The following is an 18559-nucleotide window of genomic DNA, read 5'->3' as shown; positions in this document are numbered from 1 at the left end:
ATAAAAGCTTCGCGCTGTGCTCATATTGCACATTCAACAGATGCAAAGACATCTCGCAAACAGCTTTTACGCCCACTGCTTAGCTACGAGCACCTGACGGCAAAGAAGAGCATTTCTAGGGCTGTTCGCAACCTCTCTCGATTTCCACCGCATGCGCATGAAAGCTGCGGCAAGCACCACCACTGTCACGAACTAGCAGCTCCTAGCGCGAATCCCTCCCGGGCACCGCGAGGAAAAGTTTCCGTCAAGCGAAAGAATTGCGCTAGCAGCAGAATCGAGTTCTGCGCGCGAAGAGTGCTTGTTGCGGTCAAGAGCTACTATGGCCACATCACGGTCAAGCGCAAGTGCACCGGGGCTTGACTTCGAGCCGAGCCGACCGATGCAGGTGAGCACCATTCATGTTCGGGCACGGCCATTTTGAGCCTTGAGCAACTGCAATGGGTATCCGATGCCACATGCAAAGCATTAGGCTTCTGATGCGGGCTAGATAGCGTTGCAGATTTCGGGCCAGTACGGTAGTGCGCTCGGCTTCCTCGGCCTTCCTTCTTGCGCTGCTGCGGCCACACTGGCTGCATATTGCTGCATGTATTGTCACGTAAAATGCGTCGGTCAACAGCTTTGACCGAAAGCGCGTGCCTTTCCGGTGCGCCTGACTTTTTTGCCGGGGCTCGAGTCCCCGACCCCCGGTCCTTTGTCCCGCCCTCTGCGCCCCGACCCTTGTCCTCGTCCCGTGCACTCACGGCTTGTCCGCCCCCATCTATCCTTTTCCCCCGATCTCGTTTGCACAGGACGCCTGGCGCCACACGCCCCGCAGCCAAGGCCACGGCTCTGATGAGAGCGAGCCCTCCGCCGCCGCCCACCAGCAGGAGCAGCAGGAGCCTGCCCCCAGCGCCTGCTGCTTTCCTCACAAGTCCTGCATGCGCTGGTGCTATGCCAGCCTATCTGCTGGCTGCAGGAGCGCCCCCTGCCAGCTTTGCCATGCCTACGACAACCACTGGCGCCCGCAGAAGCCGCCCGGCCTGCCCAAGGTGCCCAAGCTCGCGGCTCCGACCAAGCCCGCCGCCGCTGCAAGCCCCATCTCCACCTCCACCGTCGACCGCAGCTCGACCACGCCGCGATGGGGCGATGATGATGAGGATGAGGCTGACGGACTCGACCTGAGCGACCTCTTTGAGCAGACGCCCTGGGTGAAGCAGGGACTGGCGGAGCTCGCGGCGGCCGAGCAGCAGCAGGCGGAAGCCGCACCGGCCGCGCCCGCGGCAGCGTCAGAGTCTGACGGCAGCAGCAGCAGCATTGCTCCTCGCGCCAGCATTAGCAGCAGCGGTGGCGCGAGCGGTAGCTGGGCGGATGAGGTTGAGGCGCACGAGGAGGCGGAGGAGGAGCTCGACCTCGGGTCGCTCGCAGACTGGATGAAGGAGGGCCTGGCGGAGCAGGCGGCGGCGGCAGCTGTCAGCGGCACCGGCGGCACCCCCAGCGGCCGCCGCTGGGCGGATGACGTTGAGGAGGAGGAGGAGGAGCTCGACCTCGGGTCGCTCGCACACTGGATGAAGGAGGGCCTGGCGGAGCAGGCGGCGGCGGCGTGGGCCGAGCAGGAAAGGGAGCTGGAGGAGTTTGCCGCGTTGGAGCGCGCGTGCGGCTGCTTCCCGCCACCGGCAGCGGTGGCGGCCTGGTAGCGGCAAGGCCCGCTCCGTTCCGTTTGGCTTCCGTGTTACGCCGTCAGCTGCATGAGCCTGCAGCCAGCGGCTTGCTGCCTTCGCCATTTGAAGATGCAGCAGTAGCAGTAGCAGCCGCAGCCGCCGCAGCTTTGGTGCTGGTGGCCGGGCGCAAGAGGGGCTCCTCACACGTACGTGTGTGGATGGTACAGTATCGAAGCGAGCCAGCAGCAGGGCATGAGGAGTGTGTTGAATGGCAGGCGGCAAAGCCTGCAGCGTATGCGTGCAAGTATAGACAGCTAGGCAAATCGCCGCTACTAGCTACTGATCGGGCCCACTCTCAAGTGAACCAGCAGGGCTGTGCCGCCGCACATTTCTCATTGTCAGCACGACAGCAGGGCGTGCCATTCGACGTTTACCGCAGGAGACAGGACTGATTCGCGCGAGTGTTGCCGTGCTGTACTGCTAGTACGCCGTATGTAAGCGAGCGGGAGTGTCAATCGCCGTACTTGATGCTGGATTGCTTGCACAAGCAAGCACTCAGTGCGATATTTATTGAGACATCACCAACTAAACCCTGCTGGTGTGTTTTAAGATGTATACGTATGTGTGACTGTATGGGACCGGGGAACCGGCAGCCTCCCTTAGCCATACGAACGACTGCTAGTGTTGTGCTGCCGCGCGTGCGTTTCTTTGCTGAGCGAGAGGGTGGCAGGTGGCGAGGGGCGCTGTGCCAATGGACGCAGGGCTGCCTGGGGCTACAGGTGAGTCATGGGACGTAGGAGATGGAGTGGAGGCGACGTCGGAAAAGACCTGACGCACGGGAGTGACAGAAGGAGTGCGGAGAGGGAGCCCGCAGATTAATGTCTGTGCGCGTACCGCGGTGAGACACAAAGAAGTATCGAGGTTACCGTATCTTGGCTCGCTGCAGGAGCGGGCACTATGTTTTCTGTTTACGAGACTCGAGTGGGCTGTCAGTGACACGACGTGTACGTTCCGTGGGTGCAAGTTCCTCCGACCCTTCCGGCATTCCAGATGCCAGGAAGCGGCATCGGTGTGCTTGACTTGAGACTGGCATTGATTCTTACATACTAGAGCCCTTGGCTCTTTAGTAAGTGCGCGAGGACCCTTGAGGAGGCCGGATCCTATATCCACATCAGGTCCATTGATTCTTTCCATCCATGCATGGGTGCAGTGAACCTATTTGTTGCCCTATCATCATCCGACCTTCGACAGGCGGATGTGCACTTCTAATGCTGAGGTGGGTGTGACTCGATTTGTGGTTGGCGGTTCGTTGGGGCTAGAGAAGCGTGCGACCGTGCGCGGAGATGCTTGCCCTGCAAGGACGGGCGGCTGTCACTTGCGAATGTGGCGTGTGTAGATTTCGCGCACTCGCTTTATTGGAGATTGGGGTGCGTGTGCGCATTCGGTATGTGATGATGTGTCACCGGGTTGAAGTGACGGTATGTGACAGACCTGGACAGACAGCGGGCACTACGTGTGGGTCGCTGGATGCATGGTTGGTCCACTTCGAGGACTGAAGGCCCCCGCCCTGCCGAAGCTAGCTGACTCCACTACTGCTAGCATTGATGCTGCGTGATGAGCCCCTGGGGGCCCAGGGCGAAGGGCCTGTATGGGCATGTAATAAGGCGTGTCCAATAGCAGTACCTTACGCGGCGTCAGTGGGCCATTACTGCTGTCTCTCTCAAGGCTTCGGGGTCTCCACACCTGTCCACATCAGTAATTTTACCACAATTCTCGCAGCCTCAATTCCCGCCCGTCCTCCATGCCACCAAGCATGCAGTCATGCACCCTCGAATCCTCCTGTAGCAGTACCTAGACACGATGATCAGCTGCACCCAACCTGCCTTGACACTGTCCCATCACACACCTAGACACGATGAGACACGATAAGAGGCACGGCCGATGGCGCCGAGTTAAGCCATCACCACGCCCAGTGTTCCGGCCAGTTGTAATAGATCTACTGTTACGATCCCTGTTCGAGACAGGGCTGGGCCCTAACTTATGCCTCTTACGAGTCTTCTAGTGAACACGCGGTCACCCAAGTCTCATCTTGGCGGGCGTTCCGCCCACACCTACTTATTCACTGCTCTCCTCCACATACAGCCGCTAACCGACGCACGCGTGAGTCCATTGCCGCTAGGTTACAAGGTTTGCGACAGCATCACGGCTTCTGAAGAGGGCGCGCCAACCCGCGGCGTGGGGAGGGGGGGGGGTCGGTGCTGGGATAGGTGGGCGGACGTGGTGGGCGGCCGCGGGTGAGCTAGGCATAAACAGGTCGGCGACTGAGAAGCGCGCCTATGCTTTGCCACCCGCGCATACATTCAATTTGTAATCCAGAGAAGGCATCGCTCACACGGGGGCGAGCGACCACACACAGCGAACTCACATTACACGATAACTGTGTAACCACGACTTAGTGGCCAGCTTAGTGGCGCCTTTGTGAGCGCGCAAGTAGCCAAGAATTATTGTGCATGTAATCATACAGGTATTAGTCAAAGCATGTGCAAATATGAGAATGCACTGCAGCGTCCGAGCGCAGCAAGCAGCAGCACTACTGCTTGTTTGCTTGGCCCATTGCGCATTTCGCTCGGCTGTGAGCTCTGGAGTATTTACCCTAACAGGTAGGTCGCACTGACGGTGCGCCTGCAAGCGTCAATGTTCACTCCATGCTCTGCGCTCGCTGGGCCTGCTGCTTGATCTCATCATCGCTGTGGATCGCAGTTTCCGACAAAGCCTTCCGATTCACGGTTTGTGAGGTGCTGGCAAGCGAGACGCCTGCGCTATTCTCCGTTCTACTACAACACAAGTCGAAGCGAACCCTGTCCTCCAACTGTCCTCCCCTGCCTCTCCCGCCCGCAGGATGCACCCAGAACACGGTCAAGCTGGGGAACGGGGTCCTCATTCAACGTGTTGACTGCCCCGCCGTCGCTGAAGCTGACGCGGCGCCGGACTCGCGTGCTGTGGATACGACGTCTCATGAAGCGGGCGCCGTAGCCGCCAGCAGGCACACGGCGCGCACGGCAGATGCCACAGCGCTGTTGGCCGGGGCCGAGGGAAGTGCCTGCGAGCAGCAGGGCTGGTCAATCTCCTCTTGGGTACTCAGCGGCAGTAGTGGCAGTAGCAGTAGCAGGGCGACGGCAGTAGTACCAGACAGCACCGCGAACCCCCAGCAGCAGCAAGAAGGGCCCGCGGAAGCTGCGGAGGCCTTCCCGGAGGGCGTCACGGTGTGTGGCGGCGCATTGCTGCCGACGCCCCAGCAAGAGCTGGATGGCGCCAGCCATGGCGGCAGTGGAGGCAGCACTGCCGCCGCTACTCGCTCCTCTGGCGTCGCAGCAGGAGGTGGTGGGGATGGCGGCTCGGCGGGTGCGCCGACTGCACAGTTGCTGCAGCGGCTGCGCGCCGATCAGGTGGGTGGGTACTGGTTGCTTGGATGGTTGGATGGGTGGTTGGGTGGTGGGTGGTGGGTGGGTTAGGTAGTTGCGTAGGCCCTGTCGCATACCGTAATGGCCATAGGAAGAAGCTGTAGCTAGCGTGCGTGGGCTGGGAGAACGGCAACCCCGGCCACGCGGCACCCCGCCGCCCACCTGAGGCACGCACATTATTCACACACACTCTCAACTCACCCAACTCTTTCATGCCGCCCCCGCATCGCCGCCACCATGCAGGCTGACCCCAAAGCCGGCTTCCGGCGGTGGTGCGAGCAGTACGGCAAGACGTACGACGCGGAAGACGGCGGGCTGGGATCTGCCGTATTCTCGGCGTTCGTGTCCGCGGTTCGTGAGGCCCTGGCGCACAACAGCGACCCAGCCGCCACCTACCTGGTAGGTCACGGAGGTAGAACGTGGGGTGGAATGTGTGGGGCGGGTGGGGTGGGAGCGAAGGTTTACGTTTCCGCCGGGCGGTGTGGAACGAACCCAACGAGTGCTAACAGGGGAAGCGGGTGCTTGCCAGGACGCCAAGGGAGCTTCGGAGGTAGGGACGTGGTTTGTGCATGCTACCAAATCGCCCTGGGCGCCAGGGCGGGCCCCGCCTCATCTCCTTACTTGGTGTCTGTTGGCATGCCTCACCCTCCCACCGTGCCCTCCCACCCTCCCACCCTCTCACCCAGATGGACACCACCAGCATGTTGGACTTCCACGTCCTAGCGGCTTGGCGCGGCGGCGGCGGTGCGGCCAGCGGCGCCGGGGGCGGCGGCGGCAGCGAGTCAGTGGCGGCGGCGGCGGGACAGCAGCAGGTGCAAGACGAGGCGGCGGCGGCGGCGGCGCATCATGACCGCCGCGAGATGCTGCTGCAGGGCCCCGCCAGCCGGCCGGCGAAGCGGCGGCCTGCCACCGCCAAGAATAACAAGAAGAAAAAGGCCAAGGCCCCGCCGCTGCCGCCCTCTCCTCCACGCCCCCCGCGGCCGCCGCCTCCACGCTCCTCGCCGCCATCTCCTCCTCCGCCTCCACCCCCGCGGCCACCTCCCCCGCCGGGCTCGCAGCCAAACAACAATAACAACCAGGACAACAACCTGGGCCGGGCCTCCGCTTCAGGTTTCATCGCCGCCTCCAGTTCTCGGTTTTTCTCCTACACAGCCGTTGGTGAGGGCAAGGAATGATGGACTGTGGGATCAAGCGAGGATGATATGTACGGCACGGACTGCCTGGCAGAAGCGCCGCAGCAACTGCTTGCGTCATTGCTTGGTGCCCAGCAGATAGATGATTGCTATAATCTTGCTTATTAATGCATGCCCGCCGCGCGCGTTCATTATTTGAATGGCTGCTGCCTGTGGCATTGTGCATGTGCACGGGCAGTCATCGGCCGCGCACACAGCTTTCTTGTGTGTGTGTTTTGCCCCATCCAGATCCGGACATGCCCTCCCAGCAGTGCCCGGACGCCGTTGACAACCGCCGCTTCCTGCCGCCCATCGAGAACCAGGGATCGGTGGGTGAGGGACGAGCCAGCCAAGAGCGACCAGCAGGGGCCAGCCAGTGAGGAGGCTTCTGATGAGCAAGATGACGCATCCCTGCAATAATAACATGTACCGTATGATTGCTGCATGGCTGCATGGTTATCCGGCACGCACACGTGTATGTGTGAACCACACATCCATCCAATCAACCTCCAACCCAACCCCAACCCACACCCACACCCACACCCATACGCCCCGCCACCAGTGCGGCTGCTGCTGGGCGTTCGGCGCCACCGCCGCCATCGAGGCCGCGGTGGGCAAACTGCTGGACACCCAGTCCTTCTCGCTCAGCAAGCAACAGGTAGCTACGTGTGTGTGTGTGTGCGCGCGTGTGTGTGTGTGTGTGTGTGTGTGTGTGTGTGTGTGTGTGTGTGTGTGTGTGTGTGTGTGTGTGTGTGTGTGTGTGTGTGTGTGTGTGTGTGTGTGTGTGTGTGTTAAAAAACGAAACGAAAGCCCGCCCAATGACGCGCCGGAGTTACTTACCGATACCCACCATTTTACCGAGCGTCGCGTGACTGTCGTGACCCAGGTAGTCATACTTACCTGCGATAAGCCTGGAACCCCACGGGCGACCATTCGGCCTGACCCCGCGATGCACCTGTATGCGTCCATGCTCCGCACCCTGGGCGCGCTAAACAACGTTTACCCAGCACGCCTAATTCCCGGATTCCCGCCCGCTGGTCGTAGTCGAGCTCACCTATAGGCAAAGGTGGAAGCATGGTGTGTGTGTGTGTGTGTGTGTGTGTGTGTGTGTGTGTGTGTGTGTGTGTGTGTGTGCCCTGCCCCCACTGATCACTACGCATGCACCTGCTGCGTGCGGATCCAACTGCTCCTCGGCCCCCACCCTCACTGCATGCGGATCCACCTGCCCTTCGCCCCCCACCCTCCCTGTCCTCGCCGCCCCCCGCCCGCCCTCTCAACCAACACGTACGTGCCTTCACCAGCTCATCGATTGCGAGACCTGGTCCCACGGCTGCAAGTGAGTAGCGTACCGAGGTTATTTGCATGCTAGCTGCCACGATATAGCAACCGCCGCCCGGCGGCATGCAGGCCACTCGGGCTACCCGGGTGTGTCGTGGGTTGAGGTGCACGTATGGCTCCCATGCTTATAACTGCTGGCGTGCCCACCTGCTGCTGTGCGTGCATCTGTCGTATTTGTCAAGTACCTGCCATGCTTATTTTGCAAACCGATGCACGCACCGATGACTTTGACGTCGCCAATTGATAACCCGCCGCAGTGGCGGGCGCGCCGAGCCGTCCTTCACCTACGCCACTCAGCAAGGTGTGTGTGTTAAAGAGCACAAGGAAAACGTTGCGCAAAGACAGTGTATGCGATGCAGGTGTGTGTGTGTGTGTGTGTTGTATGGGTGGGCGCGTGCGTGGGTGCGCACGTGCGTGCATGGGCGGGTGAGTATCGCCCTGCTACCGCTTGCTTGATTGCTTCTTCACCGCGTTTCCGTAGGTACGTGCGCCGTCCGTGTCGCCGCTGCCACGTACCGAACCATCACGCACTCAGCTGATGACGCGCCTGCGTATGCGCCTGCGTGCTTACTTGTTGTTCCACGTGCTGGTACACCTGCCTTACTGACTCCGCCCGCCCATGAATACACGGCACGCATCCGTGCGTCGTTTCCGCCCAGGCCTGTACAGCACCGCGCAGTACCCGTTCACGGGGCTGGGCATCGCGCCCGGTCCCGCCGCCTGCCGCACGTCGTCGCGCGACGGCATCCGCCTGCGCGGCTACGTGGGCCTGGTGACGACCGAAAGTGCAATGTTCAAGGTACGTATTCGGAGCCAGCGCCCCGCCCCGCCGCCGCCGCGGACGCCGCCTGTGCCATCTTCTTAACACTGCCGTACCTGCGGAGGCGTGGCAACCGTCCACAAGGTCCTCATGGGGCACTTCATTGTGAGGGATTGATCCCATTGGTGGGATGGGCTGGCTTGGGTCGTGGGATCCAGGATCCAGGAGTATGTGTTGACCACAACGCGACCTGACGGCCGTGTCAGCGGGGCGGCGGCACTGCGGGGGAGGCGGGGCGCGGCGTCCGTAAATGGCTAGCCTCCATCCGGAGCGCTCCGGTGCTTGCCTCGGCGGCCCCCACGCTCACTTGCTTCCTTGCCTTGCCTTGCCCCTACCTTCCTGCTGCCACCCTGCCCGACTACCCGCAGGCGCTGTGCTCGGGCGTTCCCGCGCTGACCGTGATCGTGAAGTGAGTGACTTCAGTCTGCCGCGCATGCTCATGCAATGAGTGGTTCTGTGTGCGGGGTGGTGGAGGTCCTTCTCAGCCAGGCAGTAGGCTGGATGGTAAGGCAATTGTACGTGCGGAGGTGTGCGCGCGTGTGTGCGCGTGCTGCATGGAAGCCCGCTTGCCTACCCTGCTGTCTCCTCCATCCAACTCCCCTCCTTAAACCCCGCCCACCATCCCTTCCGTGGTTGCCCGCCCCCGTGTGACTGTGTGCGCTGCCCTGCCTCCCTCAGCGCCTGCCCGGTGTTTGCGCGCTACTCGGGCGGCGTGTTCAACACGGACTGCCCCGAAGAGCAGCAGGGCTACCTGCGCCAAGTGGCACTGGTGGGGTGAGTCCGTCTGTCCATCCGGCGCGAACTAGCTGCCTTAGAAAATAGGCTGCTGTGCATGCATGAAGCCGGCCGCGTGGGCGCAGCTGGGTGCGTGTCGGGCTGGATGGGCACGCCAGTCGTCCCCAAGCAACCCATTATTGTGGGGGTCGAAAGTAAGGGCGGCGGGGCGAATGGGATGGACGGGTATGTGGGGGCAGGCAGGGGATGGACCGAGGGGCACTGGGCAACTGCATGCGCAGCCGCCCTCATCCATGTGAGCGATGGCCTCAGCAGGTGCTCTCCTGGGGCCCTGGTGTTCGCGTGTGAGGCTGCGTGTGAGTGCCGTTTGAGTTCGTGTGTGTGATTGGATGGGGGCACGCACCCGGTCAAGCCCGGCAAGCCCAGCCAATCCACCGGTCCGTCCACCCCCGCATGCATGCATGGGCTGCTGTTGCTGTTGCTGCTTCGTGCTGCGCCGCACTGCAGGTACGGCACGGACGCCGCCAGCGGTATGCCGTACTGGCTCATCCGCAACAGCTGGGGCACGTGGTGGGGCGAGACCGGCTACGTCCGTATTCAGCGCGGCCGTGGTCTGGTGGGGCTGCTGTCCGACAACGCGCTGTACCCCTTGATTGACGCCCCCAACTCCCAACTGCCACTGTGAGTTAGTTGTAATATCTTGCTTTCTTGCTTCGTTGCATGCAGTACGCAACGTACGTGCGGGTGTTTGCGTGTTTGTTGGTTACTGGTGGCGTGCGTGCGTGCACGTGGTTGCCTTGTTTAACACGGCACGATTTGTAGTTTATATTGGATCTGCTGGGGGGAAACGGCCTGACGGACCTGCCTTGCCACGTTGCACGCAACTTACTACGGTTCGCCAAATCCTGCTGTGCGTGGCATGCCACGTCCATCCCTCCTTCGTTTTGCAGGGGTGACGGAGGCGTGACTCTGGGCCCCTGCGCCACCAACCGCGGCTGGATAGCTGCGTCCAGCACCGCCGCCCTCGCGACGGACTGGGGCAAGTGGTGGGCGGTGGCAGTGGGCACGGGCTGCTCGCTGCACGCCTACGCGAGCAATGCAGCAGACAGCGCGACGGCGGAGGCCGCGGCGCGCAGCGGGTGCCAGAAGGTCTACGCCGCCGCGGGCTTACTGGGCGGCGCGGACAACTGCAGGGTGAGCCAGCAGCAAGCACGTGCATGGCTGTCGTTCGTGTGTGTTTGTGTGTGTTTGCGTGTGTGTGCGTGTGTGCGTGTGTGTGTGTGTGTGCGTGGAATGGGGTTGCACACGTGTGACGCGGAACGTGTGACGCGGGGCGGTCGAAGTAAGGGCACATGCACGCCAAGCCCTACCCCATTCCCACTGTTTGCCCTCTTGGTCCCCACCCACCTCCTGCAGGTGTTGGCGTCCGGCCAGGCGGGCTGCAACGCCGAGGCCATGTATGCGGACAAATTCAAGCTTGCCAAATCCATGGCCCTCAATGCGTCGGCCTGGGGAACCTACTACTCCGTGGCCTGGACGTCCGACTGCGCGACCTCTGCCGCCGCACAGCCCACCGTCGCATCCGGCGCCCCAACCGCGGCTGCTGCGGAGGCAGCGGCGGTGGCAGCCTGCAACCAAGTGAGAGCGGGATGGCAGGCGGGCGGGTTGGGTGGGAGGGCTGTGTTGCCACCTGCTGCTGGGCAACACAGGCTGCCAGGTACAGCACAACCGGTGTAGAGCGGGTGTGGGCCCACACCGGGTACGGTATGTGGCCTGGTTTGCGGTCGAGGCTGCACCTACCGCCACATACACCTCCTAGCTACCTCACAGGCCGTCAGCTTCTAGTGTGGCCGGGCAAAGTTGCCTTGCCTCTGCCCTTGCTTCATTTCTCTGCCCATTTCTCCAGCTAGCGTAATAATGTGAGATAGTCCTGCCACGTGCCTTGCCTACCGTGGCTCTTCCGCTCCGTCTCTTCATCAGCGCTTCGCACTTACTGACCTTGCCCTCCCCTCCATCTTTCTTGTAGGTGGCTCGACAGGTGCCTGCGCTCACTGCAGCGGCCCCGTGCGGCCCCGTGTTCACGGCTCGTGCGGAGTGCGCCGACCCGCTCACACTACAGCGTGCGGATCAGCAGGTTGCCGCAGTGGCGGCCGCGGTTGGGCCCAAGGGTCTGTGGGTGGTCCTCATTGGCAGGGACTGCTCCATCAACTCGTTTCAAGTGGACGTGAGTGAAACAGCGGGCGGACGGCGGGAGGGGCGAGAGACCTACGGTCAAGCAGCGCTACGCCGGCTACGGTTCCCGCGTTACACATTTTGGAAGCTAGTCTGGAGCAGCTTACTTGCTGTGGGCAAACAAGGTGCATGCATGCTAGGGGTTCTGCGACCGGTTTGCGGAAGCTGCCGGTCACTCCCACGTGGCTGGCGCGTTCATTGGCCTTTCCTCTGCCGGTGAAGTGATCCCGGGCGGCACGCCTGACACGCAACTACAATATCCATATATACTAGCTATGTGGCGGGGTGCCGCGCCCGCCATGTTCGCTGCCTACTGAACGTTTTCCTGCATTCTTCCTTGTGATTATGCTTATGCGTATGCGTGCAGGCCTCGTCGGCGCAATACTTCACCATGCAGCAGCTGCTGTCCATGGCTATCAAAGATTGCTGCTCCACCAGGTGCCCTGGCGCCCGGCCCGCGTGCGGCTTGTATAAGAGCAGCAGCAGCTAGCTAGGGCCAGTGAACATTGCATGAGGCGCGCGCAGGCTTCAGTTTCAGTCAGTATTTTGAGCCCCCAGCGCGCGGAAAAGGGTATGGACAGCTGCGGGATATGGCAGTTGGGGCACGCGGTATGTTACTGTAATGTCACGAGTACCCAAAATGTGTGTGAAGACAATAGCCATGTGCGACGCTGCGGGCTGCTCTTGTGAATGCTTCAGCCGGGGCTCCTGAGGCTGATAGCAGCAGTGAGCCCGGGGCCCGGGCTAGCTATATTGCAAACATGCATGTGGTTTCAATCCATAGAAATGGTGACTTTGGTTGCATTGAGGTGGATAGGGATGGCCGGCTCCCTGCCGGCAGGCCGGACTGCTCCGGAGCATCAGGGCGTGTCGTTGGGGACAGGCGGGGTTTCGTCCCTGGGTTGGGCCATTGGGGTCCTCGTCCAGGCGCACTTCACTACACCTTATGTAAGTAATGTCCTGAAGGCCTGCAGCCATGCTGTTGTGATCTAGGACAAGCAAGAGCAGAGGGGATGAAAGATGAGGTCCCGTGGTGATGGCTGAAATCCCGACCCGCAAATCCCATAAGGCTAGGCAGGGCAGAAGGCGCAGAACGCGTGCGCGCTTACATCACCGATGATCGCGCTGGCTGGCTCAGAAAGTTTGCTGGTGCGCAGTCCTCACGCTCCTGTAATGTCCTGAAGGCCTGCAGCCATGCTGACACGTGAGTGCTGACCTCGGGTGCACGCGTGCCGGCGACCCCGCCTCGTGCGCTGTCTGGGGGGCTGCCATCAGGGGCTGCCCTGCCACACGCAGCGGGTTCAGAGGACGCCTCCCCGTCATGGCAGGCGCAAGAGCTCTGCCGGAACACACGCCCATTCTGCTTACAGGACCCAGGCACTCTGCTGCTGCTGGGCGGGTCGCCCCTGTCACAAGCTCCACGACAACTGACGATCGACATGGCCCAACCGCGTTAAGTGTCTGCAAGGGCCCCATGTGCGCGCCGCAGTGAATGTGCGACGCCGCAGGCCATCGCAAATGGGACACCGCACCCACCATGCCCCATCTCCCCAGTCGGCCACACGTCTCCTGCAGTCGAATCATGCTGCGCCACCGCGCAAGCCCATGCCCTCACCCGCTCGCACACACGCGTGCGGTCCTGAGGCCGCCACGGGTCCGCACGCATGGTGATCGTTCCTCGCAAGACATACTCGCCCGACACTAAAGTTTGCACACGGCCCTGCACGCGGCCTTGCCTTCAGATATGTCGGTGCCCTGACACACTGATGCGCGCAAAGAATACGGATCTCCGCCACCGCCGCTCCCTGCACACTGTAATAACACACACGCCGCTCCAGCCGTCCACACCACACACGCACACAAAGTCATCCACCACATACAAGAATCGCTGAGGTCTTCTGTCCTGGAAAGCACACACAAGAATGTGGAGGCCATTGGATAAGCCTGTAACACCCACGCCGGCCCGCGTGCTAGCAATGCTGCCAGCACTGCGGGCCCTTTTTTGTCCCCACCTGCATCCGTCCTTGGTTGCCCGCATTCCTCAAACTAAGCTGTTGCCGCCGTAGCCGCCGTGAGGTCAGTGGCGTACCCGCGCTTTGCGCGTGCCAACAAGGCACCAAGCGCGCACGCGGGCCCTAATGACTGGGCCAGTCTCTGCCAATCTGCCAGTCCAGTGCATATCGCATTTACTGCCGGTGATAAGCTCCCGCAACATCGACGTGCTCTGTGTCACCTCCTGCGGTGTTTGGGCAGCAGGGGCGCCCCTGAACTGCGCCCCTGTTTGTACGTGCATGCGCGGCGTCCGCCAACACACGCAGCGGCACGGAGTGCCCAGCGCGCCAGGACCGCCACGGGAAGCGCCTGAGCCGCTTCTTGGACACACGCTCCGTACAACCCCGCTGCCCAAGTATACATATATGCGAAGGGCTCGATCATCACGCCCCATCCCAGCAAACGTGCCAGGTGCGTGCGGGCGGACGCATACAAGCCAGAACTCAAAGCTCCCCTGCCCCCTTCATACCAAGCAAATGCGAACCTACGACCCCCACGAATGCGTTGCGTCCACGTCGCACCCCCTGCCTGCCACCAGCTGCCGTCAATACGTGCGCATAATTATTAAGGGTTGAATTGCAGTGGTAAAAAGTAATGAACACAAGCCAGAAGTCAGAGCCTCTTCTTAGCACTTGAGCGAAGGGCAAACATGAAGGTAGGCAAGCCTCTGTGTGCGAAAGGGAATGCATTCTCTTAAGCCGCGGCGCTGCAGACACTGTAGGTCCGCGCGCTGGTAATAAGCCACTGCAGTCGCTGCTGTAGTGCTGCTGGAGCCTCACAGCTGCTGCTCATCGGCCCCACCGCACAGCGCGTCAGCCACCACCTGACCAAGCATGCGGACAAGCGCCGGCTCCAGCCAGGTGGGGCAGGCGCCGCTGCGAGGCGAGCAGACGTAGCCGCTACTGCCGCCAGCACCGATGAAGCCGCGCAGGGGCGAGCCCGCATCACCCGCAGCACCGCCGTTTGCGCCGTGGCAGCGCACCGGCGGCAGCGGCATCGGCAGGCCCGGGACGGCGGCCTGCGGCGAGTGCGGCGCCCCGGGCCCCGTTGGCGCCGGCGGCGGCGCGTGAATCCCGCACGACAGCAGGCGCTCCCAGGATGGGAGTAGCGCCGCTGCCGCTGCCGCCGCCGCCGCACCTTCTGCAGCTGCCGCCGCCGCAGCAGCCGTCGCCGGCGGCTTGGCGGCGACGGAGGCGTCTGCCGCTTGCAGGAGCGCCGCCGCGCGCTGCGTAGAGAGCAGCAGGCAGTCCATCGGCGAGCCCTGCGCGGCGGCGGCGGCGGGCACACAGGCTGCAGCTGCAGCGTACGTTGGAGACAATAGAGAGGAGGGCGTCGGCGAGGCGGCGGCGGCTGCCGCGGCAGAAGCAGCGGCGGCGGCAGTGATGTCGTCGCTGTCGGCGCCGCTGCTGCAGCTGCTGCAGGTGCTGCTGCCGCCCGGGGAGCCGCAGCTGGAGCTGCCGCCGTCCTCAGCCGCCGCCGCCATGGCAGCAGTCACGCCGCCGCCGCCGCCACCAGTCAGGCGGTCCTCCAACACCGCGCGGCATAGGTCGTGCTGCTGCTGCTGGGCGTGCTGAGGGTGCTGCTGGCGGCCAGGTGGCGAGGCACCTGGCGGCGGCTGGCCGCCGGCGGGCGCCGGCGGGGTGCTGGGTGACGCCCCGGGCTGCAGCGGGCTGGCCTCCATGGGGGTTGCCGCTGCAGCGGCCGCCGCGAAGGGCGACGGCGACAGGTTGGGCGCGGCTGTAGCTGTTGCGGCGGTCTTGGCTACAGCTTCTGGTGACAGCGCGCGTGCGGGTGGCGGCGGGGAGGCGTGCCTCGAGCTGCCGCCCGCGGGCGAAGAGGCAGCTGCCGCCGGCGGCGCGGGCGGCGGGCGCGGCAGGTCGGCCGGCGGGTGGAAATCGGGCCTGATGCCGAAGTAGTGGAACTGCGCAACCATTTTGAGTAAAAAGGCAAAGGCAGCACGGCACGACGCGCGTCAGTCCCAAAGTCAATTAAGACACGCTCCGGTTGCAATTCCTGCATCATTCTGCTGGCAGCCCCAATGCAAGCATGCCATTTAAGCAATCGGAACAAAACCCACGTTGTAGGCGATGGCGCTGCGGCGATAGGCCATGAGGTGCGCGTAGTTGAAGAAGTACATGCCGTTGAACACAATGCCGCCGCCCGGGTAGCCGTAGCAGCCCGCCCAGGCCAGCGGGCTGGGCGCCGCGCCTCCGGCTGTAGCAACGGCAGCTGCCGTGCCAGCGGCGACCGGCGCAGTGGCGGCTGTGGTGTCAGCGGCGGCGGAGCAAGGCAGGATGGCGGCAGCAAGCTGCGCCGCCGGGGCGGCGGCGTCGGCCGGACTCACTGAGCCAGAGCCGATGTCCAGCCCGGCCGCCGCCGCCGCCGCGGCGGCCGAGGCGGCGGCGGCAGCTGCCACAGCTGCGGCAGCGGGATCCAGCGCCGACGTGGCAGTGGTGGCAGCGGCATCCATGCTGCCGCTGCCCAGGAAGCGCAGGCTGTTCAGGGCAGTGGTGGCTTCTGCTGCAGCCGGCCCGCCGCCGCCGCCTGATACAGGGCCGGTGCCGGCCAAGCCGGCGAGTGCTGCCGGCAACAGCGCCGCATTGATGCCCATGCCGTGCCCGCTCCCGCTGCCCAGTGCCGAGGCCGCCTGCTGCTGCACCATTAGCATCTGCTGCTGTTCCTGTTGCTGCTGGTAGTGGTGCTGCTGCTGGTACAGGATGGCACCCGTCTCCATGTCAACATCCATGGTGGTGGTCGTGCAGCCGGGCTGCACGTGTTGCTGCTGCTGACACGCCCCCGTGTGTTGCTGCTGGATGCTACAAGGACCCTGCAGATGCTGCGCGAGGTGGGTTCCGAGCAACCGGTCAGAAGCCTGCTGCTGCCATTGCAGCAGCTGCTGCTGTAGTTGCTGCTGCTGCAGTTGCTGTTGCTGATAATGGCATAGATAATCCTGCTGAGTGCCGTCACAGGGAGCCGCCCAGCCTCCGGGCAAGCCGGCTGCTAGTGCCCCGTGCTGCATGTAGGGGCTAGCGCCTACAAATCCGGCGCTTCCGCAGAAAGCGTAACCACCAGCCTCAGGATTGAGCTAACCTCAATCCTCAGGATGTCAGCTGCCGAAGGTCAAGGGTGGGACAGCCTGCACGGTGCACAAGCCGGTCCGGACGGTGCCCCAGGGATGCTGCAGTCACTGGTAGAAGAAAGGACGGCGTAATGTGCTGCCGAGTAGTTGTGATCGCCTGTCAGGGTCACATGCAAGGGACCGACGTGAGGTGGTTGCACGCGCGTTGAAGGCGACAGCAGCAGTGGGGGGAAGTGAAGCGACTCGGAGCACCATAAGCGTTGGATATACTATCAATGGTATAATTGCGAACTGGCAGCCCCACAGATAGGGCCCGCTCGGTAAAGCAGCGACGCGCGAGGAAGCCGAGTAATGCATGCACATTCCCCCTAAGCGACAGCTCCGAGCGCCGTTGGCCTCTAGCTACCAGCTCTACCTCGCGCGATGTTGCTGAAGGTGATCTGTACTCCTGTGAGGCAGTTTGAAGTATGCAGGCGCGCAGCGTCCAACAATTTGCGTCGAGCTCAGCCTCGCCCCAGGTCCTGTGACAAGTGGCCGAAGGAGAACGCGTATATTTCAGCTGCGTTATACCACTGCCTCAGGTAGCATGGACTCCCTGGAGCCTAACGAGCGAGACCCAGGTGACAACCCTTGGCCCAGCCGAAGCCCTCGCTTACCTCAAAAGCCCAGTCTCCGTCTTCTTCAGTGCTGACAACAATTACAACCTCAGAATCGGCAAGCTTCAACGGCCGCTGCGGAACTGAACCTGAAGCTCCGCGCACTGCGGAACAATAAAGTATCTGCTAATTCGCTCCCGCTCAGGGCAAGATACCACCGGTGAAATAACTATTAATTCTATGTAGAGTAGCGTAAACTGCGTCCACGTAGCTCGATTTCGACTCGGGCTTCCCGCGCAAATTTCCGCGCCAAGTTGTACGTGAGGTGCAGCTGGGTGGTTGCCTGCCAGGTGTGCCCCCTGCCTCACTAGCGGACCGCCATGCGATCCATGGGGCGTGCCCCTAAGGGAGTCAAGTGACATGGTACGCAACGTACGGTGTTTAGCGAATTTGGGGGAGGGGGGTTGTCTGCAACCATCGGCCATACTGGGCCACGGTAACGCCTCGAAACACGGGCTCGCAGATCGGCGCTGGGTGACGCGCATTCCCTAATCAGGGGCCTCCTCCTGCCCCGGCGCATCAGCGCCAACTGGCTCGCAGACCGGCTTCTAGAAAGCAGGATAGCTCTCGCGGGGAAACCATCAGAACCCGCCGCACCAGCGTCCTCACCCGTAGAGCAGCGACCTAGGAAGGCCGAGATGGCGCTCGTTCGGGGAAGTTCGGCACAAGTATGTTCAGTGCCTACACAGGTAACGGAGCCGAACCGTTCCTGATGGGTTTCGATCTTGCGACCTTGATGTGACTCCGGCACCCAACTCCGGCATCGTGGCGCAAGACCACCCGCGTACAAAGCCCACGGGCGGGCCCAGCTATCTACATATGCCATGGAAAGTGTGACGCACCCGGTGCGTTTGCGCTACAGCGCGATTCAGCTCGAACCAACTAGCATGATCGATTACTCGTAGCTTCCTGTATACGTGATCTTCTTTCCAGGCCGCGAGAGCGAGTGCAGCGTATGAACGAAGCCGGCAACTGCGCTTTCTTGGCTTCCTCGAGAATGCGCGCAGCTATAACTTACAGTGCGATGTATTAGCGACACAGTCTGGCCTGCCAGAGCGCGCACTTGCAAGAATTTCAGAGCGCGCTCGTTCCGATCGGCTGGGATGAAAGCTTACACGATATGTGCGAGCAGCTGTATCCGTTGATATAATCGGTGAGCAAAGTCATGCACAGTTGCGATGTGCTGTGAACTTTTAGCACGCTCGGCGACCCAGCTCGGCGAACCTGCTCTACGCTCCTCGCCCTGGCGGGGGGAGGGTTTCCTGCACCGCCCCCCCTTCTGCGCGCTTCACGACACGCCTGCGGGGGGAGGGAAACCCTCCCCCCGCCAGGGCGAGGAGCGTAGAGCAGGTTCGCCGAGCTGGGTCGACGAGCGTG

General features: G+C 62.6%; 3 protein-coding genes across 3 annotated transcripts; 2 read left to right on the top strand and 1 right to left on the bottom strand.

Annotated features, from left to right (window-relative positions):
* The first annotated feature begins 42 nt into the window (after positions 1-42).
* CHLRE_08g381075v5 (uncharacterized protein) lies at positions 43-3309 on the top strand. The gene is made up of 2 exons (XM_043065264.1): positions 43-385; positions 789-3309. Exons 1-2 carry the CDS (start codon positions 380-382, stop codon positions 1671-1673), a joined length of 891 nt encoding a protein of 296 aa, XP_042922265.1. The 5' UTR covers positions 43-379; the 3' UTR covers positions 1674-3309.
* Positions 3310-4092: 783 nt separating this feature from the next.
* CHLRE_08g381050v5 (uncharacterized protein) lies at positions 4093-12581 on the top strand. Its single transcript, XM_043065263.1, has 16 exons — positions 4093-4297; positions 4536-5083; positions 5342-5497; positions 5785-6256; positions 6520-6599; positions 6833-6928; positions 7572-7606; positions 7866-7909; positions 8268-8407; positions 8797-8837; positions 9107-9202; positions 9671-9844; positions 10114-10357; positions 10580-10801; positions 11190-11387; positions 11763-12581. The coding sequence occupies exons 1-16, from the start codon at positions 4186-4188 to the stop codon at positions 11883-11885; spliced, it is 2781 nt and encodes a 926-aa protein (XP_042922264.1). The 5' UTR covers positions 4093-4185; the 3' UTR covers positions 11886-12581.
* Positions 12582-12747: 166 nt separating this feature from the next.
* CHLRE_08g381000v5 (uncharacterized protein) lies at positions 12748-16512 on the bottom strand. The gene is made up of 2 exons (XM_043065262.1): positions 15525-16512; positions 12748-15368 (listed from the first exon to the last, which is right to left on the bottom strand). The coding sequence occupies exons 1-2, from the start codon at positions 16464-16466 to the stop codon at positions 14223-14225; spliced, it is 2088 nt and encodes a 695-aa protein (XP_042922263.1). The 5' UTR covers positions 16467-16512; the 3' UTR covers positions 12748-14222.
* Between the last annotated feature and the right edge of the window lie 2047 nt (positions 16513-18559).

This window comes from Chlamydomonas reinhardtii, chromosome 8 (assembly GCF_000002595.2).
Source record: "Chlamydomonas reinhardtii strain CC-503 cw92 mt+ chromosome 8, whole genome shotgun sequence".
Lineage (NCBI taxonomy): Eukaryota > Viridiplantae > Chlorophyta > Chlorophyceae > Chlamydomonadales > Chlamydomonadaceae > Chlamydomonas > Chlamydomonas reinhardtii.
The sequence above is the reverse complement of the archived record's forward strand: the minus strand, read 5'-3'. Positions and strand labels throughout refer to the sequence as shown.

Coding starts and splice junctions, on each gene's coding strand:
- CHLRE_08g381000v5 (XM_043065262.1), bottom strand. CDS start 16,466: ATGCAGCACGGGGCACTAGCAGCCGGCTTGCCCGGAGGCTGGGCGGCT. Junction 15,369..15,524: donor GCAGCGCCATCGCCTACAAC/GTGGGTTTTGTT, acceptor ATGGTTGCGCAG/TTCCACTACTTCGGCATCAG.
- CHLRE_08g381050v5 (XM_043065263.1), top strand. CDS start 4,186: ATGAGAATGCACTGCAGCGTCCGAGCGCAGCAAGCAGCAGCACTACTG. Junction 5,498..5,784: donor ACCCAGCCGCCACCTACCTG/GTAGGTCACGGA, acceptor CCTCTCACCCAG/ATGGACACCACCAGCATGTT. Junction 6,600..6,832: donor CCATCGAGAACCAGGGATCG/GTGGGTGAGGGA, acceptor CCCCGCCACCAG/TGCGGCTGCTGCTGGGCGTT.